Source organism: Lepidochelys kempii, chromosome 2, assembly GCF_965140285.1.
Source record: "Lepidochelys kempii isolate rLepKem1 chromosome 2, rLepKem1.hap1, whole genome shotgun sequence".
Classification (NCBI taxonomy): domain Eukaryota; kingdom Metazoa; phylum Chordata; order Testudines; family Cheloniidae; genus Lepidochelys; species Lepidochelys kempii.
In genome coordinates, this window is record NC_136381.1 from 228,307,317 (window position 1) to 228,327,675 (window position 20,359).

The 20,359-nt window shown below is 40.4% G+C and overlaps 1 protein-coding gene across 4 annotated transcripts in view; it reads left to right on the forward strand.

The window, feature by feature from the left end:
• Positions 1–20,359, forward strand: part of SLC25A40 (solute carrier family 25 member 40) — a 79,798-nt gene that overhangs the window by 36,657 nt on the left and 22,782 nt on the right. For all 4 annotated transcript variants that reach the window (XM_073334076.2, XM_073334075.2, XM_078851791.1 and 1 more), the window contains 2 exons: positions 8,185–8,294; positions 11,276–11,357. In XM_073334076.2, the coding sequence (XP_073190177.1) occupies positions 8,185–8,294; positions 11,276–11,357 (192 nt within the window). The remainder of the gene's footprint in view (positions 1–8,184; positions 8,295–11,275; positions 11,358–20,359) is intronic.

Here is a 20,359-nt window from a genome sequence, read left to right on the forward strand (position 1 = left end):
TTTCCAAAGCATATAACTCGGTGACATTATAGAACTTTATCTTGGTTCTTGTGTGAATCTCTGCAGTTTTCCAAATATTTGCCAATCTCAACAAAACTCCACTTGCATTCCCAATCCTTGTTTCCAACTCCTAATTGAGTTGGCCAGCAGCACTGATTGTGCTTCCAAAATATACACCTTGTTAACCATACCATATTTATCACTATCAATCACATAGTTACCATCATTGCTGACTCCTCTTTCAATGATCATGAATTTAATTTTCTTTTGGTTGATTCTTAATTCTGTTTTGGCAGCCTCACATTTGACATTGATAGTGGTGTTTTTCATGGCATCATCATTTGTGTCCAACAGAACACTGCCATCTGCGAAGTCAAGATCTTAAAGTTTTCCTCTACTCCACATAACTTCTGTATCTTCCTTTGATGTTGCTCCTCGCATCTCATGATCTGTCAATACAGAAAAGAAGGGGTTGTAAGATGCAATCTTTGCTGCCGTTCCAGTGATGATATCGAACCAATTGGTCTCTCCACTCTCTGTCCTTACATATCATTTTGAACCTTCATACAGCTTCTTGACTAGTGATTCTGTTTCTCTAGGAAGCGCAGGTTGTTTCTCCATGGTGACTCTCTATGAATTCACTCAAAAGTCTTGATTAAATCTATGACGTTTAAGAATAATCCTCTCTGGTAGGCAAGCCCTTTGCAATCAATTGTCTCAGGGCAATGATGTGATCTTCACACAGTCTTTTCAGTTTAAAGCCTGCTTGCTCATTATGCAGTTTTTCATTTATGACTACTTTTGATTCTGTTCAATAGTATACTGGAGAACAGTTTTCCAGGTTCTAGAAGTAATATTATTCCTCACCAGTTGTCACACATGAGTTGGTTGCCTTTCTTTGATAACTTATAGATGATACATTTCTTCCAGCCCACTAGGCAATGTTCTTTCTCTCAAATGCTATATTACAAAGTTCATGTACAGCCACATTCTCTCCAACTTAAAGCTCTTCAGCAGTAATCTTATCTTGACAAGATGCTTTGCTGTTTTTGAGCTGCTTAATTTCTTTCTCTGTTTCTGCTTCTGAAATTTCTAACAGTGAAATGTTTAATTCTTCACCTTCTTTGCATCCACCAACTGGAATTGTTGGTTGAGTACTTCAGATGTTCTTGTGGCACTTTAGAGACTTACAAATTTATTTGAGCATAAGCTTTCATGGGCTAAAACCCACTTCATCGGATGCATGCAGTGGAAAATACAGTAGGAAGATATATATATGTACATGGCAGAGGGGCATTGTGCCAGCAATGTACATTGTCCAGTTTGGCCAGTCTCTACCTAAAAGATTAAATGGACACAAATCAGATGTCAACAATTATAACATTCAAAACATTAAAACATTCACGAAAGCTCATGCTCAAATAAATTGGTTAGTCTCTAAGGTGCCACAAGTACTCCTTTTCTTTATTCAAAAACCAGTCGGAGAACACTTCAATCTCCCTGGTCACTCGATTACAGTCCTAAAAGTCGTAATACTACAACAAAAAAACTTTAAAAACAGATTCCAACGAGAAACTGCTGAATTGGAATTAATTTGCAAACTGGATACCATTAACTTTGGCTTGAATAAAGACTGGGAGTGGATGTGTCATTACATAAAGTAAAACTATTTCCCCATGCTTATTTTTCCCCCTACTGTTACTCACACCTTCTTGTCAACTGTTGGAAATGGGCCATCCTGATTATCACTACAAAAGCTTTTTTGCCCCTCCTGCTGATAATAGCTCACCTTAACTGATCACTCTCGTTATAGTGGGTATGGCAACACCCATTGTTTCATGATCTCTGTCTGTCTGTCTATCTATCTAATGTTTTTTCTACTGCATACATCTGATGAAGTGGATTTTAACCCACGAAAGCTTATGCTCATATAAATTTGTTAGTCTCTAAGGTGCCACAGGTACTCCTTATTCTTTTTGCTGATACAGACTAACATGGCTACCACTCTGAAACCTGTCCGATGTTCTTGCTATCGCTCCTTTTGTTCTGCTTCTTTTGTTAACAATCTTCCATCTTTCACTTTTACGATATAATTCTGACTCTGGAACCGGGATAAAAATTACTTACGTACCTGAAACAGTTACTTAGTCAACTCTCACTGACGCTTCTTTGGCTTCTGAAACTTTTTTAATCATGCCATTCTCTTTTGTCTTTCCAACATAACATCTTTACTACTTTCTCTTTCTCTATATACTGCCATTGCAATAGGGGGTGTTCTTCTTGGGTCACCTGTACTTGCCTCTTTTTTGGGGGGGCTTTTCTTTCCTCAGTCAATTTCCATTTACGTAGCTGTATCCATTCCCTTTTCCTTGATCTTCTTGGTTCTGGTGAAGTTGTGGCAGCTTCTTTGCAGACATCTCTGAAGCATGCCCATTGATGGACGTATCCTCCATGAACTTATCTAGTTCTTTTTTGAACCCTGTTATAGTCTTGGCCTTCACAACATCCTCTAGCAAGGAATTCTACAGGTTGACTGTGAGTTGTGTGGAAAAATACTTCCTTTTCTTTGTTTTAAACCTGCTTCCTATTAATTTCATTTGGTGACCCCTAGTTCTTGTATTATGAGGGGGAGTAAATAACGGTTCCTATTTACTTTCTCCGCACCAGTCATGATTTTATAAACCTCTATCATATTCTCCCTTAGGTGTCACTTTTCCAAGCTGGAAAGTCCCAGTCTTGTGAATCTCTCCTCATATGGCAGCCATTCTATACCCCTAATCATTTTTGTTGCCCTTTTCTGAACCTTTTCCAATTCCAGTATATCTTTTTTGAGATGGAGCGACCACATCTACATGCAGTATTCAAGATGGGGGTGTATCATGGATTTATATAGAGGCAATATGATATTTTCTGTCCTATTATCTATCCCTTTCTTAATGATTCCCAACATTCTGTTTGCTTTTTTGGCTGCTGCTGCACATTGGGTGGATGTTTTCAGAGAATGATCCACAATGACTCCCAAGATCTCTTTCTTGAGTGGCAACAGCTAATTTAGAGTCCATCATTTTATACGTACAGTTGGATTGTGTTTTCCAATGTGCATTACTTTGCATTTATCAACATTGAATTTCATCTACCATTTTGTTACCCAGTCACCCAGTTTTGTGAGATCCCTTTTTAATCCTTAACAGTCTGCTTTGGACTTAACTAACTTGAGTAGTTTTCTATCATCCGCAAATTTTGCCACCTCACTGTTTACCCCTTTTTCCAGATCATTTATGAATATTTTGAATAAGACTGGTCCTAGTACAGATGCCTGGAGGACACCACTATTTATCTCTCTCCATTCTGAAAACTGACCATCTATTCCTATCCTTTGTTTCCTATCTTTTAACCAGTTACCAATCCATAAGAGGACTTTCCCTGTTGTCCCATGACAGCTTACCTTTTGGAGGCCTTTGGTGAGGGACCTTGTCAAAGGCTTTTTGAAAATCTAAGTACACTATATCCACTGGATCCCTCTCGTCTACATGCTTGTTGACCTCCTCAAAGAGTTCTAGTAGATTGATGAGGCATGATTTCACTTTACAAAAAACATGTTGACTCTTCTCCAACAAATTATGTTCATCTATATGTCTGACAATTTTGTTCTTTACTGTAGTTTCAACCAGTTTACCCAGTACTGAAGTCAGGCTTACCGGCCTGTAATTGCTGGGATCACCTTTGGAGCCCTTTTTAAAAATTGGTGTCACATTAGCTATCCTCCGGTCATTGATACAGAAGCTAATTTAAATGACAGGTTACAGAATACAGTTAGTAGTTTTGCAATTTCACATTTGAGTTCCTTCAGAACTCTTGGGTCAATGCCATCTGGTCCTGGTGAGTTATTACTATTAAGTTTATCAATTTGTTCCAAAACTTCCTCTAAGGACATCTCAATCTGGGACAGTTTTTCAGATTTGTCACCTAAAAAGAATGGCTCAGGTTTGGGAATCTCCCTCAGATCCTCAGCTGTGAAGGCCGATGCAAAGAATTCATTTAGTGACTCTGCAATGGCCTTATTGTCCTTGAGTGCTCCTTTAGCACTTCGATCATCCAGTGGCCTCACTGGTTGTTTAGAAGGCTTCCAGCTTCTGATGTACTTAAAAAAAAATTTTTGCTATTTTTTGAGTCTTTGGCTAGTTGTTCTTCAAATTCTTTTTTGGACTTCCTAACTATATTTTTACACTTCATTTGCCAGATTTTATGCTCCTTTCTATTTTCCTCACTAGGATTTAACTTCTACTTTTTAAAGGATACCTTTTGCCTCTCACTGCTTCTTTAACTTGGTTGTTTAGCCATGGTGGCACTTTTTTGGTTCTCTTACTATGTTTTTTAATTTGGGATATACATTTAAGTTGAGCTTCTATTATGGTGTCTTTAAAAGTTTCCATGCAGCTTGCAGGGTTTTCACTTTTTGCGCTGTACCTTTTAATTTCTGTTTAACTAACTTCCTCATTTTTGTGTAGTCCCCCTTTCTGAAACTAAATGCTACAGTGTTGGGCTGCTGTGGTGTTTTCCAGGGATGTTAAATTTAATTATATTATGGTCACTATTACCAAGCGGTCCAGCTATATTCACCTCTTGGACCAGATCCTATGCTCCACTTAGGACTAAATCAAGAATTGCCTCTCCCCTTGTGGATTCCAGGACTAGCTGCTCCAAGAAGCAGTCATTTAAGATGTCAAGAAACTTTATCTCTGCATCCTGTCCTGAGGTGACATGTATCCAGTCAATATGGGGATAGTTGAAATCCCCCAATATTATTGAGTTTTTTATTTTAATGGCCTCTCTAATCTCCCTGAGCATTTCACAGTCACTATCACCATCCTGGTCAGGTGGTTGGTAATATATCTCTACTGCTATATTCTTATTATTAGAGCATGGAATTGTTATCCATAGAGGTTCTGTGTTACAGTTTGGTTCATTTAAGATTTTTACTTCATTTGATTCTACTCTTTCTTTCACATATAGTTTCACTCCCGCACCAGCATGACCTGTTCTGTCCTTCCGATATATTTTGTACCTTAGTATTACTGTGACCCTTTCATTATCCTCATTCCACAAAGTTTCTTTGATGCCTGTTATATCAATATCCTCTAGTTCGCCCATCTTCTTATTTAGACTTCTAGCATTGATATATAAGCACTTTAAAAACTTTTCAGCTGTCTACCATTACATGATATAATTGAATGGGACTTTTTTTCATTTGACTGTTTCTCATCAGATCCTACCTGTATTTTATCATTATCCATCCTCTCCTCCTTACAGGAACATAGAGAATCTGCATTAATAGATCCTCCCCTAAAGAATGTCTCTGTCCGAAACACGTGGTCCTCCGCACTTGTCGGCTTTCCTGCAGCACTTAGTTTAAAAACTGCTCTACGACCTTTTTAATTTTAAGTGCCAGCAATCTGGTTCCATTTTAGTTTCCCTTCACTCTTGTCCTGCGGATTTTTTCTGAGACATTGCCTTCACTGATTCCTCACTAGCCCCTAAAGACCACTGCCATGTGTGCCACCAAACAGATGACAATCCCCATGACAAGAAAATGCTTTTATGTTTCTCTACTGCTACAGAATTTAGTGCTGAAATCAGGCATAGTTGATCTTTCAGGGTACACATGCACCTCCCATCATTCACAGCAGCAATTCTGCCAGCCTGCTCCAGTTTATCCCACCTCCATTCACTACAGCTGCACCCAACTCAGTGAACGGTAGTTGGAATTGGAGGCAAAAAATGCTACAGTTGAAACGTGTGGAACACAAAACAATTGCACAGTATTGTAGTTGTTTCTCAGGTCTTTTTATTATGGAACCTAAACTAACTGAAGCATTCCCAGTGGCTATTTTGCCATCTTCAGGGGGAAGAGTTAAGGTCATGTTGAAGGGGTAGCATGTACCTTAATTTTGTATTTCCTGTTTTTCAGAGGGTTAAGTTAAGCTTAACACACTCTCTGCATCACGGAACAGCACAAAGCAGCACTGGACAACCTTTGCTCTGTGTTGTAAAAGTTTTTGTTTATAAAATGTGAATGGGAAATAACACTGAAAATATACATAGAAATGTAACCATCTTTTTCAGTTAATTCATGAAGGGAAATTAATTTAAAAAAAAATCCTGTTATGTCTTAATTTTATAATCTGTAGGTTCTTACTTTTTACTTACATGGGAATTGCTATACTGGAACAGAGTAATGATTACCTAGTGCAGAGCACTTTTCATATGAAAATATTTACAATATGCTAAGGGACAGAAGGGGAAGAAAATGCCAAGTTGCCTAGAGAGGGTCACAGAATACACTTTTGCTCCCACATCCCTACTTCTTGTTGTTCTCTACTGGGCTGAGGAAACTTGTTTTATCGCATTTCATAGGGATAAAACTCTCAAACCACAAAACCAACAGATAGTTTCGTTATTCAGTCTCTATTCCTTGCAACGCTCAATTTGCATACCTCAGAGCCAGTAAATCACCTCATGCAAGCATGGAAGAATTTTAATTTTATTTTTCAGAATTAATCTGTCTTGGAACTGTATATAACACATCCTTTTAACTATAGACATGGAAGTTTGAAATAGGTTTTTGGAAATTCCCTACAGGAAATCCTGCCATCAACACAGATGTTAGGTGTATATGTGATTTTTGAGCTGCGAGTGTTAATTTGCTTTATCTACTTCAGTGGTTCTCAAAGTTTTGTACTGATGACACCTTTCACACAGCAAGCCTCTGAGTGCGACCTTATAAGTTAAAAACACTTTTTAATATATTTAACACTATTATAAATGCTGGAGGCAAAGCGAGGTTTGGGGTGGAGGCTGACAGATAACGACCCCCTCGTAATAATCTCGTGACCCACTTGAAGGAAACCTGTTTTCCTCAAACAGTTTTAGAACTATTATGCTGAAATCTTGGGCTGCCTTTCCAAAGTATTTGAAAGATTGTCTGGTTATCTGTGTAGCAATGTTCCAAGATGAACTCAGTGTCACTGTAAACCTCAAGTTCAAGTAGCATCAACATTTTTTTGTTTCCCACAGAATAATAGGCACTTTAGAGACCACCTTTATTGAGACTATCGTTCAGGATTCATAGATTCATAGATTCTTAGATATTTAGGTCAGAAGGGACCATTATGATCATCTAGTCTGACCTCCTGCACAACGTGGGCCACAGAATTTTACCCACCACTCCTGCAAAAAACCTCACACCTATATCTGTGCTATTGAAGTCCTCAAATCGTAGTTTAAAGACTTCAAGGAGCAGAGAATCCTCCAGTGATTTGTAATAGTGAATATCCCTTTGGCTGTGTTTTGAATTATGAGTATGGATGTGAGGAAGAGCAGAATGTGTACAGCCTTTTACAAAATACTCAGATTTTTTTTCACTCTAACAGAAAATGGATTATTTTTAAAATTGAAAATTTGTTGTAGACTTCGTTTTCAATAAGTGCAAATGCCTTTGTACTTTGTAGGAATTTGGTTTAGAAATAAAACTTTACAACCACATTTGGTGAAAGTGAAGTATGCAATTTTCTATTAATTTTAACAGTATATTGAATTATGGTTTCCTCTAGATAATGTGTGACAAGTATGTATGGGTGTGCAATTATGCACATTGAAATAAACCTAGCTGTATATACATATTCAGCCATTTATGACTAATAGTACACATTCAAGTAAATGCACACTGTTTTCAATCTCTTGATCTGTCGCTTTTAAAAAAAACAAACAAACAAACAAAAAAACAGCACAGCTGTTGGTTGTGTGTCCTACTCATTCAGTTCTTTCATAAATATGAGGGCTACCACTTTCCTTCGTACCCTTCTTTTGATTTGTGCCAGTACTCTTCTTCCTTTCTCTTTCCCAGTCTCTTCTGTCTCCCTCCTTCTCTTTTTAAATTTGCATCCTTTTCTGTATTTCTTTCTCTTTCTCTCTCCCCTTTTTTGTTTTTGTTTGGATTTTTCTTCCCTTTCTTTGCTCTGGCATTCTGAGGGTAAGAGCATGCAAACAGTAACATTTTTAGATGAGTAAGAGATACAGAAAGGGAATGAATTAGTTCTTCTGTGTTTGGTACACAGATTTATGTTGCTTGTTGCAAGTTTCTGGTTTCAGAGATTTGTTTTGGTTTTTTTTTTTCTATCTCCATAGCAATGTACTGGTATCACTATGAACTCATGAAGAAGCAGTTGTGCAAGACATTTGATGCACATGAACCAACGTTTATGATCAGCTTTACTTCAGGGGCAGCAGCTGGCTCTGTAAGTCTGTTTCTGTTGCTGATATTTCTAAGCAAACTTAATCCCATCAGATGGGGTTCTCTCTATGAGTCCTCTCTCTCCAAAGTACTCTGCTCAATGGCATATCCTCTATCACACCACATGCTAACATGTCTTCATTTAGGATGTTTCTAATAAATAAACTGTTCAATTCATTGGGAGTTTGTATACGTAATTAATAAAGCACAAGGAGTGAAATTACATGAGATTCTCCCACAAATTGTGAATATGTTGTTGAACACAAGGCTAGAATCGTGTCTTTAGCTATACATAAAATGCAGTTATCTGATGATTAAAACATTTGAATTCTTATTGCTTTTATTTGTAAGTGAATCAAATTGGAAAATATGTAATAAAATGTTAAAGTAAAATACAAGTGTAAAAGATATCTAGGTAGTTTTGATTGGAAATCTTATTAAAACTTTTTTTCTGTTACTACAAATTTTAGCAGCCTGTTAAGTCATGGAGCCTGTAGCTGCAGTTAACAAAAATAAAATAAAGTATTGGCAGAGTTCAGGCAACAATCACAGCTGAAGTCTACAGTTAGCCGGAACTTTGCCAAAGCTGGCTATTATTTCCACATTACTTCAGTCATGTTAACTTGGTGAAAATGATTTGTTTGAAAAGAAGCACTATATGGGCAACAGTTAGGCCTCAAAATAACCCAACAGCAAAGCTAGAATATGCTGTTTTCAGATACTTGATAGCTTTTAGATCTATTTTAACATATACATAGTATAAATGCTGCCTTTTCACTTTTTCTAACAAAGACAACATGATGTGTGCCTGGCGGGGAGGGGGAGTTAATGATATTCAAAGTATTCTCATCCTTTTCTGCGTGTTTACATTTTTAAGATATGTGGCTATTAGACCTAATTTGTTTTTAAACTCACAACTTCATTTCAAGATCATTATCAACATAATGAGATGGTGGAATCACAACCTCTCAGGAAACTCAGTTGATTGTTACATGGTTGACTTCAGTTTATTTGGACAATTTACAGTAAGCAGCAATCATGTGAAAGTACTGTTGTCTTGGGGTTTTAATCATACTTTAAAAATAATTCTGTTTCACAAGTATTTTTTTTACAGATGATAAACACAGCATTGTGATTAGTATAGCCATGAAGTATTTTCTGTAGCATATATGTGTACTGTATGTTCATACTCAACTAAAAGAAAAACAGTTCAGGATTTTTAAAATGAATACTTTTTAGTAGCTATCTAATGTTTAAAAACTCTTTTAAATATATATAATCAAGTGAGGGAATACCAAACCACCTGTGCGTACGTACAATAGCAGACTTTGTTTTGGTGGAGAGACCTCATAGTTGAAATTGCAAAATAAACTGTAGTGTATAGAGTACTGTAAAGCAAAATCGAAAGTGTTTGATCATGGACAAAGCACACACCTCAGTATAGTCACTTTTTCCCTGAGGTTTTACAATCTAAATCCAGATCCCCCGGTGATGCACTGGAATAGAAGTTAGTGGATCCAGTTTCAGGATTAGGGCTTGAAAGACAAACAAATGACAAGAAACACCAGGAATCTAGAAGAAGGAGATACTGGAACTGGGGTGCCACTGAGCCCTCTGACCCACTAGCCTGGGCTCCCTCTCACACTGTGCTGCTGTGACAAGCTGCAAAGCCCTCCAGCCTGCACTTTCACCAGCATTCACAAGATGGAGTCCAGAATCATTTGGCCTGGTTACATGTAGAGTCATAGCAGCCATTGCTTACAGGCTGTCTGGAATGTTCACAGGAAGGTTAAGTTCTTCCAGGGTCCATTGCCTTTGCTGATGGGCCATCAGCACTGTCTGGCTTCTTCATTGTTGTACCAGAAAAGCTAACTGTGGGTGTCACCCAGAGTAAGCACGATTTGAAATACGGATACATAGTCAATATTCCTAACTTTAGAGACAAAAATGATACATGCATACAATTAGGATAATCCTATTCAGCAAATCATAACTTTTCCAATGACACCTCACATGACCCGTCTTGCATAAAATGCATCATAATTATGCTATAATACCATAATATCACTATGAAGATATGGGGTGCAGTGTCATACTGTGGTTTAACCTTCTGTTTGTGTATCTTGCACAAATAGAAGACCTATTACTTTTCTTGTGTTTGTTATTGCTGCAAGCTATATATACAGATAAGCAGCATCTTCCAGAGCTTATACCAGAATTTAAGAACAGGCCTACATTAGGAGCACTTTGCCAATATAGCTGTGCCAGTATACTATTCCAGCAAAACACTCCTAGTGTGGATGCACCTTCTGCTGCAATACTGTGTTTTTTGTTATAGCTTTTATTCCAGCTCCCCTGAACAAAATAAGCTATACTAGCAAAAGTGCAGTTTTGCTATGTTAACTGCCTCTATACTAAGGGCTCTTGCTGGCACAGCTCCGTCAGACAAGGATCCGTCTCATCACACTCCTGACTGACTTCGTAGTGTAAAACTTTGTAGTGTAGACCTGGCCTAAGTAAGCAATCCACATGTTAGTTTTGCAGAGAAAGTGTACCTCAACTATGAGGTCTACTGTCCAAGTTGGTTGTGAAGGGCACTTGAGTAATGCACAACAGACAGGCATTTATGCTAAAATGGAAACTTTTACAACTGTCCGGTTCAGTACAAAAGAAGAAACCACTTTGGTTCCCATCCCTGCTTCCATTGGAAGTCTTTATGAGAGGGATTGGGCTCTTTGTGCATTATGCATAAATTTATATCATGTCAGTAATGTATACAATCTAAGTTTTCTAAGCAGCTATTCTATTTTGTGTATTTAATGAGATTTAATTTTGGCTTGCTTCACGGACTTGTTAAATAAAGTGATATATATGACCATAGTAAATCTATGTTTAAATTATAACCAACTTACTTTATGGCGTAAGCTTGATGATGCTATCACATTTTACGTGAAATATTAATAAAGTCTGTTTACTCTTTAATAGATTGCAGCTACAGTAACTTTGCCATTTGATGTGGTGAAAACACACAAACAAACTGAAATTTGGGAATATGAGACCTTAAACTGTAAGTTCTTTGGAATTAGATTACTGCACATTCTTTACATTTTAAATTACCTCAAGAGCTATCTTTATCTATCATTCCACTGTTCAAAGGTGAAATTCTCCCCAGCACAGAGGGCTCATATAAAGTTGACTGCACCACTTATGTCTTATTGGGGGGCTTAAATGGGAAGAAGAGCCATTGTTGGCCTTGTGCACTGCAGTGCATATTGCTAATTGGAAGTAATAAAGATGGGAAATCTTAAAACATAATTCTGTTTAGTTACATAGATTTCTTGTGTGGATTTTAAATCTTCCCCATATCCTTTCTCCTATGATGTATTTCAAAACTGTAATTTCCCCTGTTCTGTTTTCCATGTGCTGTAATATTTTCTGGAATACTTCATGGGAACTGTTCTATTTTATGTATTTTTAATGACTTGGAGGAGGGAAAAGATGAGCTGGTGATGTTTACTGGCAATACTGTTTCAGTTAATAAAAACTGTAGAACATTGTTGTATGTCTAACTTGACATGAGTAAGCCTTCATTTCTCAGAGGGTGTGAATGGAAGATTAAGTTGTCGATAAGGATGTAATAAGTATTAGGCTGGAGTCATTCTAGCGAAGATAGGTTTCAGAGTGGTAGCTGTGCTAGTCTGTATCAGCAAAAAGAACGAGGAGTACTTGTGGTACCTTAGAGACTAACAAATTTATTTGAGCGTAAGCTTTCGTGGGGTAGAGCTTTAGCCCACGAAAGCTTATGCTCAAATAAATTTGTTAGTCTCCAACGTGCCACAAGTACTCTAGCTAAGTTAAGCAGGAACACCCTGGTACTAGGGACAATGGACAAGATAAGCCTGGAATGTAGACGTCAGGTTATAGTGAACTGCATATGGAGAGAGCATGCTGTACAGGGATTAGTTCCTGAAAAGCAACCAAGCCAAGCATGAAGTACGTGATATAACATGTAGTAAGAAATGCAGGTGTTTAGTAAATATGTATATAAGTTTGGTTGTGTAACTTGGTTTTGTGATGTACCCTGCATCCTATGATTGAGCCTGGCCAGCTTGGGCCTAGTGTTGCTGAATGCTAAATAAAAGTATCTGAGTGCTGAATTCTGGAGTCGAACTGAGTGGAAGAGGGTTTCAGGGGATCCTAATATTTATCCAAATTAAATGCAACTCTTATGAGGCAAAATTTTTTAAGTTTCTTCTATAAACTGAACTTGAACAATGTTCTGTGGAAAAAGTCTTTGGAGTTGACAGGAATAATATGATAAAATTGTTTGCATATCTAACCCCACCCACCCTGTTAGAAAATAGGAATGTCAACACTAGCTCTCCTTAAATATTTTTTGGATAAAGACTTTTATCCAAAAAAGTCTACATTGTTCTCAAGTGGTTTTTTTAAATCTTCACTTTTTAATGGGGTCTACAAAGAAAAGACAAATGAGAAATGGGAGCATAATGGTAAAATATGTAGTAGTGCATACTCCAATAACTTAAAGGGATGGGTAAGACAAAAAGCCTTTTTTCCCATCCCCATTTTAACTCTTGGTCACCGTTAACTTAAGGCAGTGCATTCAGCGTATAAATATCTGTTTTTGTCAATCATCTGGGGTCTGGATCATCAGTGAAAGACTCCCATTAACTTTAATGGCTACTGAATCAGGCCTTTACTGTGAGATAATCAAAGACTGAATTTACTTTGTTAGGAATCCATCTGTTATGAAACAGATTTGAGCAGCCTAATTCAGAATCATATAGTTACACAGAAGCTCTCTCTAGAAAATAAAGTGGAAATGGTAGACGTTTCTTTTAAAACTGTGGGAGAGGATATTCTTAATTTCAAGCTAGTAAAAAAAGAATTCTGATTACTTTGCCTATAGAATCATAGGGCTGGAAGGGACCTCAAGGGGTCATCTAGTCCAGTCTCCAGCACTCAGGGTAGGACTAAGGATTATCATTCTAGACAATCCCTGACAGGTTCTTTCTAACCTGCTCTTAAAAATCTCCAATGATGGAGAGTCCACAACCTCCTTTGGCAATTTATTCCAGTGCTTAGCTGCTCTAACAGGAGGTTTTTCCTAATATCCAACCTAAACCACCCTTGCTGCAGTTTAAGCCCATTGCCTCTTGTCCTAACCTCAGAGGTTAAGGAGAATAATTTTTCTCTCTCCTCCTTCTAACAATCTTTTATGTATTTGAAAACCATTATGTCCCCTGTCTTGTCTTCAGACTAACCAAATCCAGTGTTTTCAATCTTCCCTCATAGGTCATGTTTTCTAGATCTTTAATCATTTTTGTTGCTCTTCTCTGGACTTTCTCCAGTTTAACCACATCTTTCCTGAAATGTGACACCCAGAACTGGACACAGCAGAGGCCTAATCGTCACGGAGTAGTGCAGAAGAATTACTTCTCCTGTCTTGCTTATGACACTCCTGCTAATATATCCCAGAATGATGTTTGCTTTTTTTGCATTACAGTTACCCTGTTCACTCATATTTAGCTTGTGATTCACTATGACCCCAGATCCCTTTCTGCAGTACCTACTCCTAGGCAGTCATTTCCCATATTGAATGTGTACAACTAGTTGTTTCTACCTAAGTGGAGTACTTTGCATTTGTCTTTATTGAATTTCATCCTATTTACTTCAGACCATTTCTCCAGTTTGTCCAGATCATTTTGAATTTTAATCATATCCTCCAAAGCACTTGCAACCCCTCCCAGCTTGGTATCATCCACAAACTTTATAAGTGTATTCTCTATGACATTATCTAAATCATTGATGGAAAATACTGAACAGCACTGGATCCAAAACTGATCCCTGAGGGACCCCAATCAATATGCCTTTCCAGCTTGACTGTGAACCACTCATAACTCTCTGGGAATGGTTTTCCAACCAGTTATGCACCCACCTTATGGTAGCTCCATCTAGGTTGTATTTCCATAGTTTATTTATGAGAAAGTCATGCAAGACCGTATCAAAAGTCTTACTAAAGTCAAGATATAGCACATCTACCACTTCCGCCCCCATCCACAAGGCTTGTTACCTTGTCAAAGAAAGCTATTATGTTGGTTTGACACAATTTGTTCTTGACAAATCCATGCTGTTACTTACCTTATTATTTTCTAGGTGTTTGTAAATTGATTGCTTAATTATTTGCTCCATTATATTTCCCGGTACTGAAGTTAAGCTGACTGGTGTAATTCCCTGAGCTGTCCTTATTTTTCTTTTTTAGGTGGGCATTATATTTGCCCCTTTCCAGTCCTCTGGAATCTCTTCCATGACTTTTCAAAGATAATCACTAGTGGCTCAGATACCTCCTCAGTCAGCTCCTTGAGTATTCTAGGATGTATTTCACCAGGCCCTTGTGAATGGAACATATCTAACTTGTCTAACTAATTTTTAACTTGTTCTTGCAAAGCTAAGACTTAAAATGTAGATGGCCAACCAGAAAATATGGCTGTCCTAATGTTTAGGCTGGGGTGTCATTACCTCAAGTAAACTATCTTTTGTTGTTGGTTTGATCGTCCTAAGGCATTTCTCTTCAGGTTGCTTGTTCCATTTTGGACAATTGTGCCAAGGTTTTTAATTTTAATTCTTTTCCAGTGTGTGTCTTTCTTTGTTGGTCATATGTTTTATCAATTTAGTATACATTAAAATGTCACTGCAACCACCACTTTGAGTCAGAAGTGAGAATGTAATAACTTATTTTGAAATTCATGTAAGTTGTCTAGTTAGATTAACATCTAGTTTGAAATTTAGCTTTGCTCATCTAGAATAGCACTAGTTTAGTCTTTCACTAGGACTGGTTGCTGTTGCAGTTGAATGTTCTCTGTGACTGCATCCAGAAGTGTGTTGTGTTCCCTGTCCCCTTTCGAGTCAGGGCTGGAAAGCACCTTCAGCTGAGCCTCATATTTCCTTCAATTCTGAAGAGCACTTTTGCTGCATATATGAGTGTTGGTTTGTTTTGATTAAGTTTGTTTGTCATCTGCAAGCCCTTTTCCTCTCTGGGCCCTGTGACAGCAGCTGATTCAAGTGACACAAAAACTGTTTCTTCAAAGTATATCTGTTTGTCAAAAGGAATACAGGGTCTAGGAAAATGGGTTTGTGACCGGGGTCCCAGTGGGGGCCAGCTGAGGTAACTCGATTAGGGTGAATTGCAAAGAATGGGGCAGATAATTCCCAAAGCTGGTGGATATTTTCAATACTTAGATTTACCAAACCAGTATAAAACAGCTTCTTTATTACCTCCCTGGTTGCCCAGAAACCAACAATACAGTTCCCTCGAAGTAACCCAGCCTTAGGCCTCCATCCAGGTACCCAAGTCCAATATGGTGAAGATTGTAGGTAAATCTCTGCATTAAGCATCTTTGCATAACTGTGTATCATTTTCATATGACTTTGTATTATGCCTCTTCATATAACCTTGTATTAAGTCTTTCCATATATAACCTCTGTTTTCATATAACTTTGTATCAAGTCCTTTGATATAGGAACTTTGTATCAAATCCTTATATAGAAACTTTGTATTGAGCCTTGGTATAATGTTATAGTCCCTAAGGATAGTTAAGGTAGAAGAAAAATGTCTTTTCGCTAGGAGTAGAACATGATCTCTCCCCTTTTAATCAATTCCCCTGTTGAATGAATGAGGTATGAATGAGTAAGGCGTGGAAGGCAAGCACCTCCAGACAGCTGCAACAGTTGGAGAGGGGATGGAAGCCGGATGCAAGAACAATAGAACCTGTCAAGTGGGCTCATTAAAGAAGATCAGACATATAGACGGCCTTGGGAGTTAGAAGCGAGCACCTTCTTTTGAAAACACCCTCTTTGAAAATAAATGTGGCAGCATTAAGACAACACCCTGAAGGAAGCGCCACAGATGACCTACTGACACAGACACAGATTTTGTATCTGGTATAGATTTGCATGAGAGGGAAGCTGCTATAAATGTGAGATGTCTTGCAGAGGACCCCGGGTCTCATCTTGTCAACATCAGCGCATCGATCTGGATCGACAGAAGCCCAGTTCCACCCCTCTCCCATCCAACTCATCTGACCAGTGAAGTTAAGGGGAGCAACTAGTTGGTAACAACAAGAAGACAGAGTGTGTTTGTGTGTGTATGTGATTGCATGAGTGTAATATATATCATATGCATATGATAGAGTATTGATTGATACATGTATTACCAGTAAATGTGGCGCTTTGCCTTATCCCCCCCAAAAAGATCCTATGCAGTACTTTAAGTACAACAAGATTTCTGAAAATTTTATTTCATCAAATAAAAGAAAAGGTTCTACCAATCGCAAAGGATTGGATACGTTACCTCCCAGGTTATTGAATATTTCAGATCTTTCCCAAATACGCACATACAGCCAATTCTTATTAACTAAACTAAAATTTATTTTAAAAAAGAGAGAAAGTGAGTATAGTTAAATCAATATACATACAGACATGAGTTCAATTTTTGAGGTTCATATTCATAGCAAAAATGGTGACCTTTGTTGTTTCAAAGAGTTCCTTTAGAATTTAGTTCATAGGTTATAGTCCAATGTCTGATATCACCTTCAGGGAGTACCAGCATAACTGGGACCTCAATATTGTGACTCAGGCTTCCCCGATGAAGCTTAAGCAGATCTGAGATAAGAAGGATTGGGACCCAAGGATCTTTTATACAATTTCAGGACTTCTTTAACAAGTCGGAGTCCCTCACGGAACAGTAGTAATCAGGATGTCTTTGAAGTGGGTCAATCACCAGTACTTAGCAATACGAATTAACATAAGACAATTGCCTGTTCTTCCTCCATTCACAGATTATTTGGTATACATTTCAAAGAGAGATGAACACAGAGATATCCTGTGTTTACAATTCATTTAAATGCTAGGATGATGTTGTTCTTCGAGTGCTTGTTTATGTCAATTCCAGTCAGGTGTGTGTGCGCGCACGTGCACAGTAGCCAGAAGATTTTTCCCCTAGCAGCAACCATAGGGTTGGCCTGGGCTCCCCCTGGAGTCATGTCTTCGTGGCATCCAATATAGAACCCTGCACCCCCTCAGTTCCTTCTTACCGCCAGTGACGATAGCTGGAACTTCCCCTTGCTCTTCTCTTGCTTCGGCAAGTGGAGTAGCAGTACTTTATATGCTGTACATAGTTAGCTTCCACTAACTTGTATAGTTTAGTTTAGTAGTTTCTTTATAAGTTTTAGTTACGGGGGGCCCACCTCTGTTTCCTTCCCCATTTGTTACTGGGGAATGCTGCAATCCCTGGGCTTTAAGACTTGCCAGATCTGCACGAAGCACATGCCAAAAAGTGACCCTCCCCCCACACATCCTGCTTAAGGTGCGTTGGTGAGTCACCAGATGCAAGATCTGTCAGGAGTTCCGACCGAGAACCATTAAAGAGAGGGAGCAGCATCTCAAAAATCCTCCTTATGGCAGCAGCTGTCCGACCTCACTCGGATCCAAGCACCGGGGATCCCAGTATGTAGCACCCAGCATCCGGCGCTAAAGAAAAATGCCGGCAAGGAAGCTAGGCACTGTCATGGAACCTCTTAGGGTCATTCCAGCCTTCGGCACCAGTCCCAACTGCTGGCGCAGAAGAAAAAGAGGTTGGAGAGTGGTCGATCTTACTCGGTAAAACCCAGAGACCAGCCACCAGTGGCACCTCAGTCGGGTCATGGCTCGGGAACTCAGAGTGGGGCCACGTTGACTCCTGCCCAAGCGAGGCAGTCAAGTCCAGGCCTGTCTCACTCACCGCACCCATCAGAGCATCTACCACTCCCTTCCACCCCAGAGGCTTCTGAGGCAGCACAGAACCTATTGAAGCTCACGGTGCTGTTCTCACCACCAAGACAGGACAGTGTCTCAGCACCGCAGGTTCCATCTGGACCCCCTCCCCCCATGCATTCTAAGGGCAAGCCAGCGATAATGGCACGCTGAACCCCATCACATTCAGCACCCATCTGCTCCAGCTCCGCCATCCAGAGAGTGCAGTCAATCCCCTGCTTCTCTATGCTCTAACTCAAGAGGAGCAGCGCCTCCCTGGCCATCCTACTCAGAGTTGGACTCATACCACTCCAATTATAGCAGGAGCAGAAGATCCTCCTCACGGCACCATAGGCAGTCCCACCCGATGCAGTGGGCCCCTCAGTGGCAAAATCCATAGCAGTGACCCTTTTGATCTCCGTGGGCTTCCCATCAAGCCCAGGGTCAGAGCCAGGGGTCCTGCTCGGGTGCAGCATCAGTGGCCTCCGCAACAGTTGTTCCACCATGATTGGCACCAGAGCCAGTGCATCAGGCATTAACACTGGCACTTGTGGTGCCATTCTAGGCACCAACCGCTTTGGCACCGGAGGTATCAGAGGCCCCAGTTGCAGCTTCGGTGCAAGACACTCTCGGCACCGATGATGGCACTGGCACCACCTCCGTCATTAACACCAGCTGCCACGGCACCCACAGGAACCCCGGTGTTCATGCTGCACCAGGTGCCAGCACCCACGGGGGGCCCGAGGTCGGCACTGATACACCTGTGCCTGTCACACCTGCAGGACCAGACCAACCTACTGCTTTTTCCATGGGGTCAAGAGATTTCTCAGGTGGGATGGTAGGGAGCAACCACCTACCCTGGTGGTCTCCTCCTCACCAGATGAGGCACTAGCGGGCACTTCAGTAGCCCCAGCTCTGGAAGACTCCAGCGTGTTGCAGCAGTTGCTGCACCGGGTCGCCAGGGTCTGGGCATTAAGGCGGAGGAAGTTGTGGATGATGCAGACCCTATGGTGGACATCCTGGCTCCCTATGGCCCCGTCCGTATCACCTTACCACTAATAAAAAACGGACATGACCAAGACCCTTTGGCAGACTCTGACCTCTCTGCCACCTATGGCCAAGCACAATAAGCACCTCTATTCCAACTCCCCAGCCTGATTCCCTGGTGGTGGATGCTGCTAACCAGCAGGAAAGACAAGGATTTCAAGGCCCTTCACCCAAGAATAGGGCTGCCAAAAATTAGACCTTTTTGGGCAAAAAGTTTACTCCACAGAGGGACTGCAACTCCGTATATCCAACCAACAGGTCATCGTCAGCAGATACTCCTACAATGCCTGCTTGGCGATGGCAGAATTTATGGAGTTGCTCCCCTCAGACACCTGCTCTGAATTTTCAACTTTGGTTGAGGAAAGGAGACTGATCTCCAGGGCCTCCCTTCAGGCGGCACTGGACGGGGTTGATGTGGCAACCAGGGTTATGGCTACTGGTGTGGTCATGAGAAGGGGCTCATGGCTCCAGGTTTCTGGCCTCCCCTACGAGGTACAGCAAACTAGTCAAGACCTGCCCTTTGAGGGTGAGAGACTCAGAGAAGATGGACAAAAGGCTGAACAGCCTTAAACATTCTAGAGCCACCCTCAGGTCCCTGGGCCTCTATACTCCTTTGACCCAGCGGAGACATTTCCACCTGTAGCCCCAGCAGTTCGGTCAGCAGAATCACCAAGACAGGTCCAGCAGGAGAAATCAGAACGGCAGGAGAAGGCCGCGCCAACCTTCTGGCCAGAGCTCGGGACAACCCAAGCCATCTTCAGCGTCCAAGCCAGCCTTTTGACTGGCACAGTCAAGGATGGTGTACCATACCTAACAGTGGATCCACCCCGCCTTATCTTCTCATCCTGACTATCCCCTTTCTACTGTGCATGGTCCCATATCACCTCAGACCAATGGGTGCTCCACACGGTAGAGTGGGGATACTCGATCCAATTCTGTGCCCTCCCGCCCTTTCCGCCCCTTTCCCCATCCCTCTTCAGGGACCCTTCACACAAGCAGCTCCTTATCCAGGAGGTGTAGTTGCTCCTATTTTTAGGGGTGGTGGAGGAGGGTCCTCAGGAGCACAGGGGCGAGGGCTTTTACTCCTGGTATTTCCTAATACAGAAAGCCAAGGCGGCCTCAGGCCCATCCTGGACCTCAGAGAACTCAACAAGTTGGTGAAGAAACTCAAGTTCCACATTATTCCCTCACTGGATCCAGCAGACTGGTATG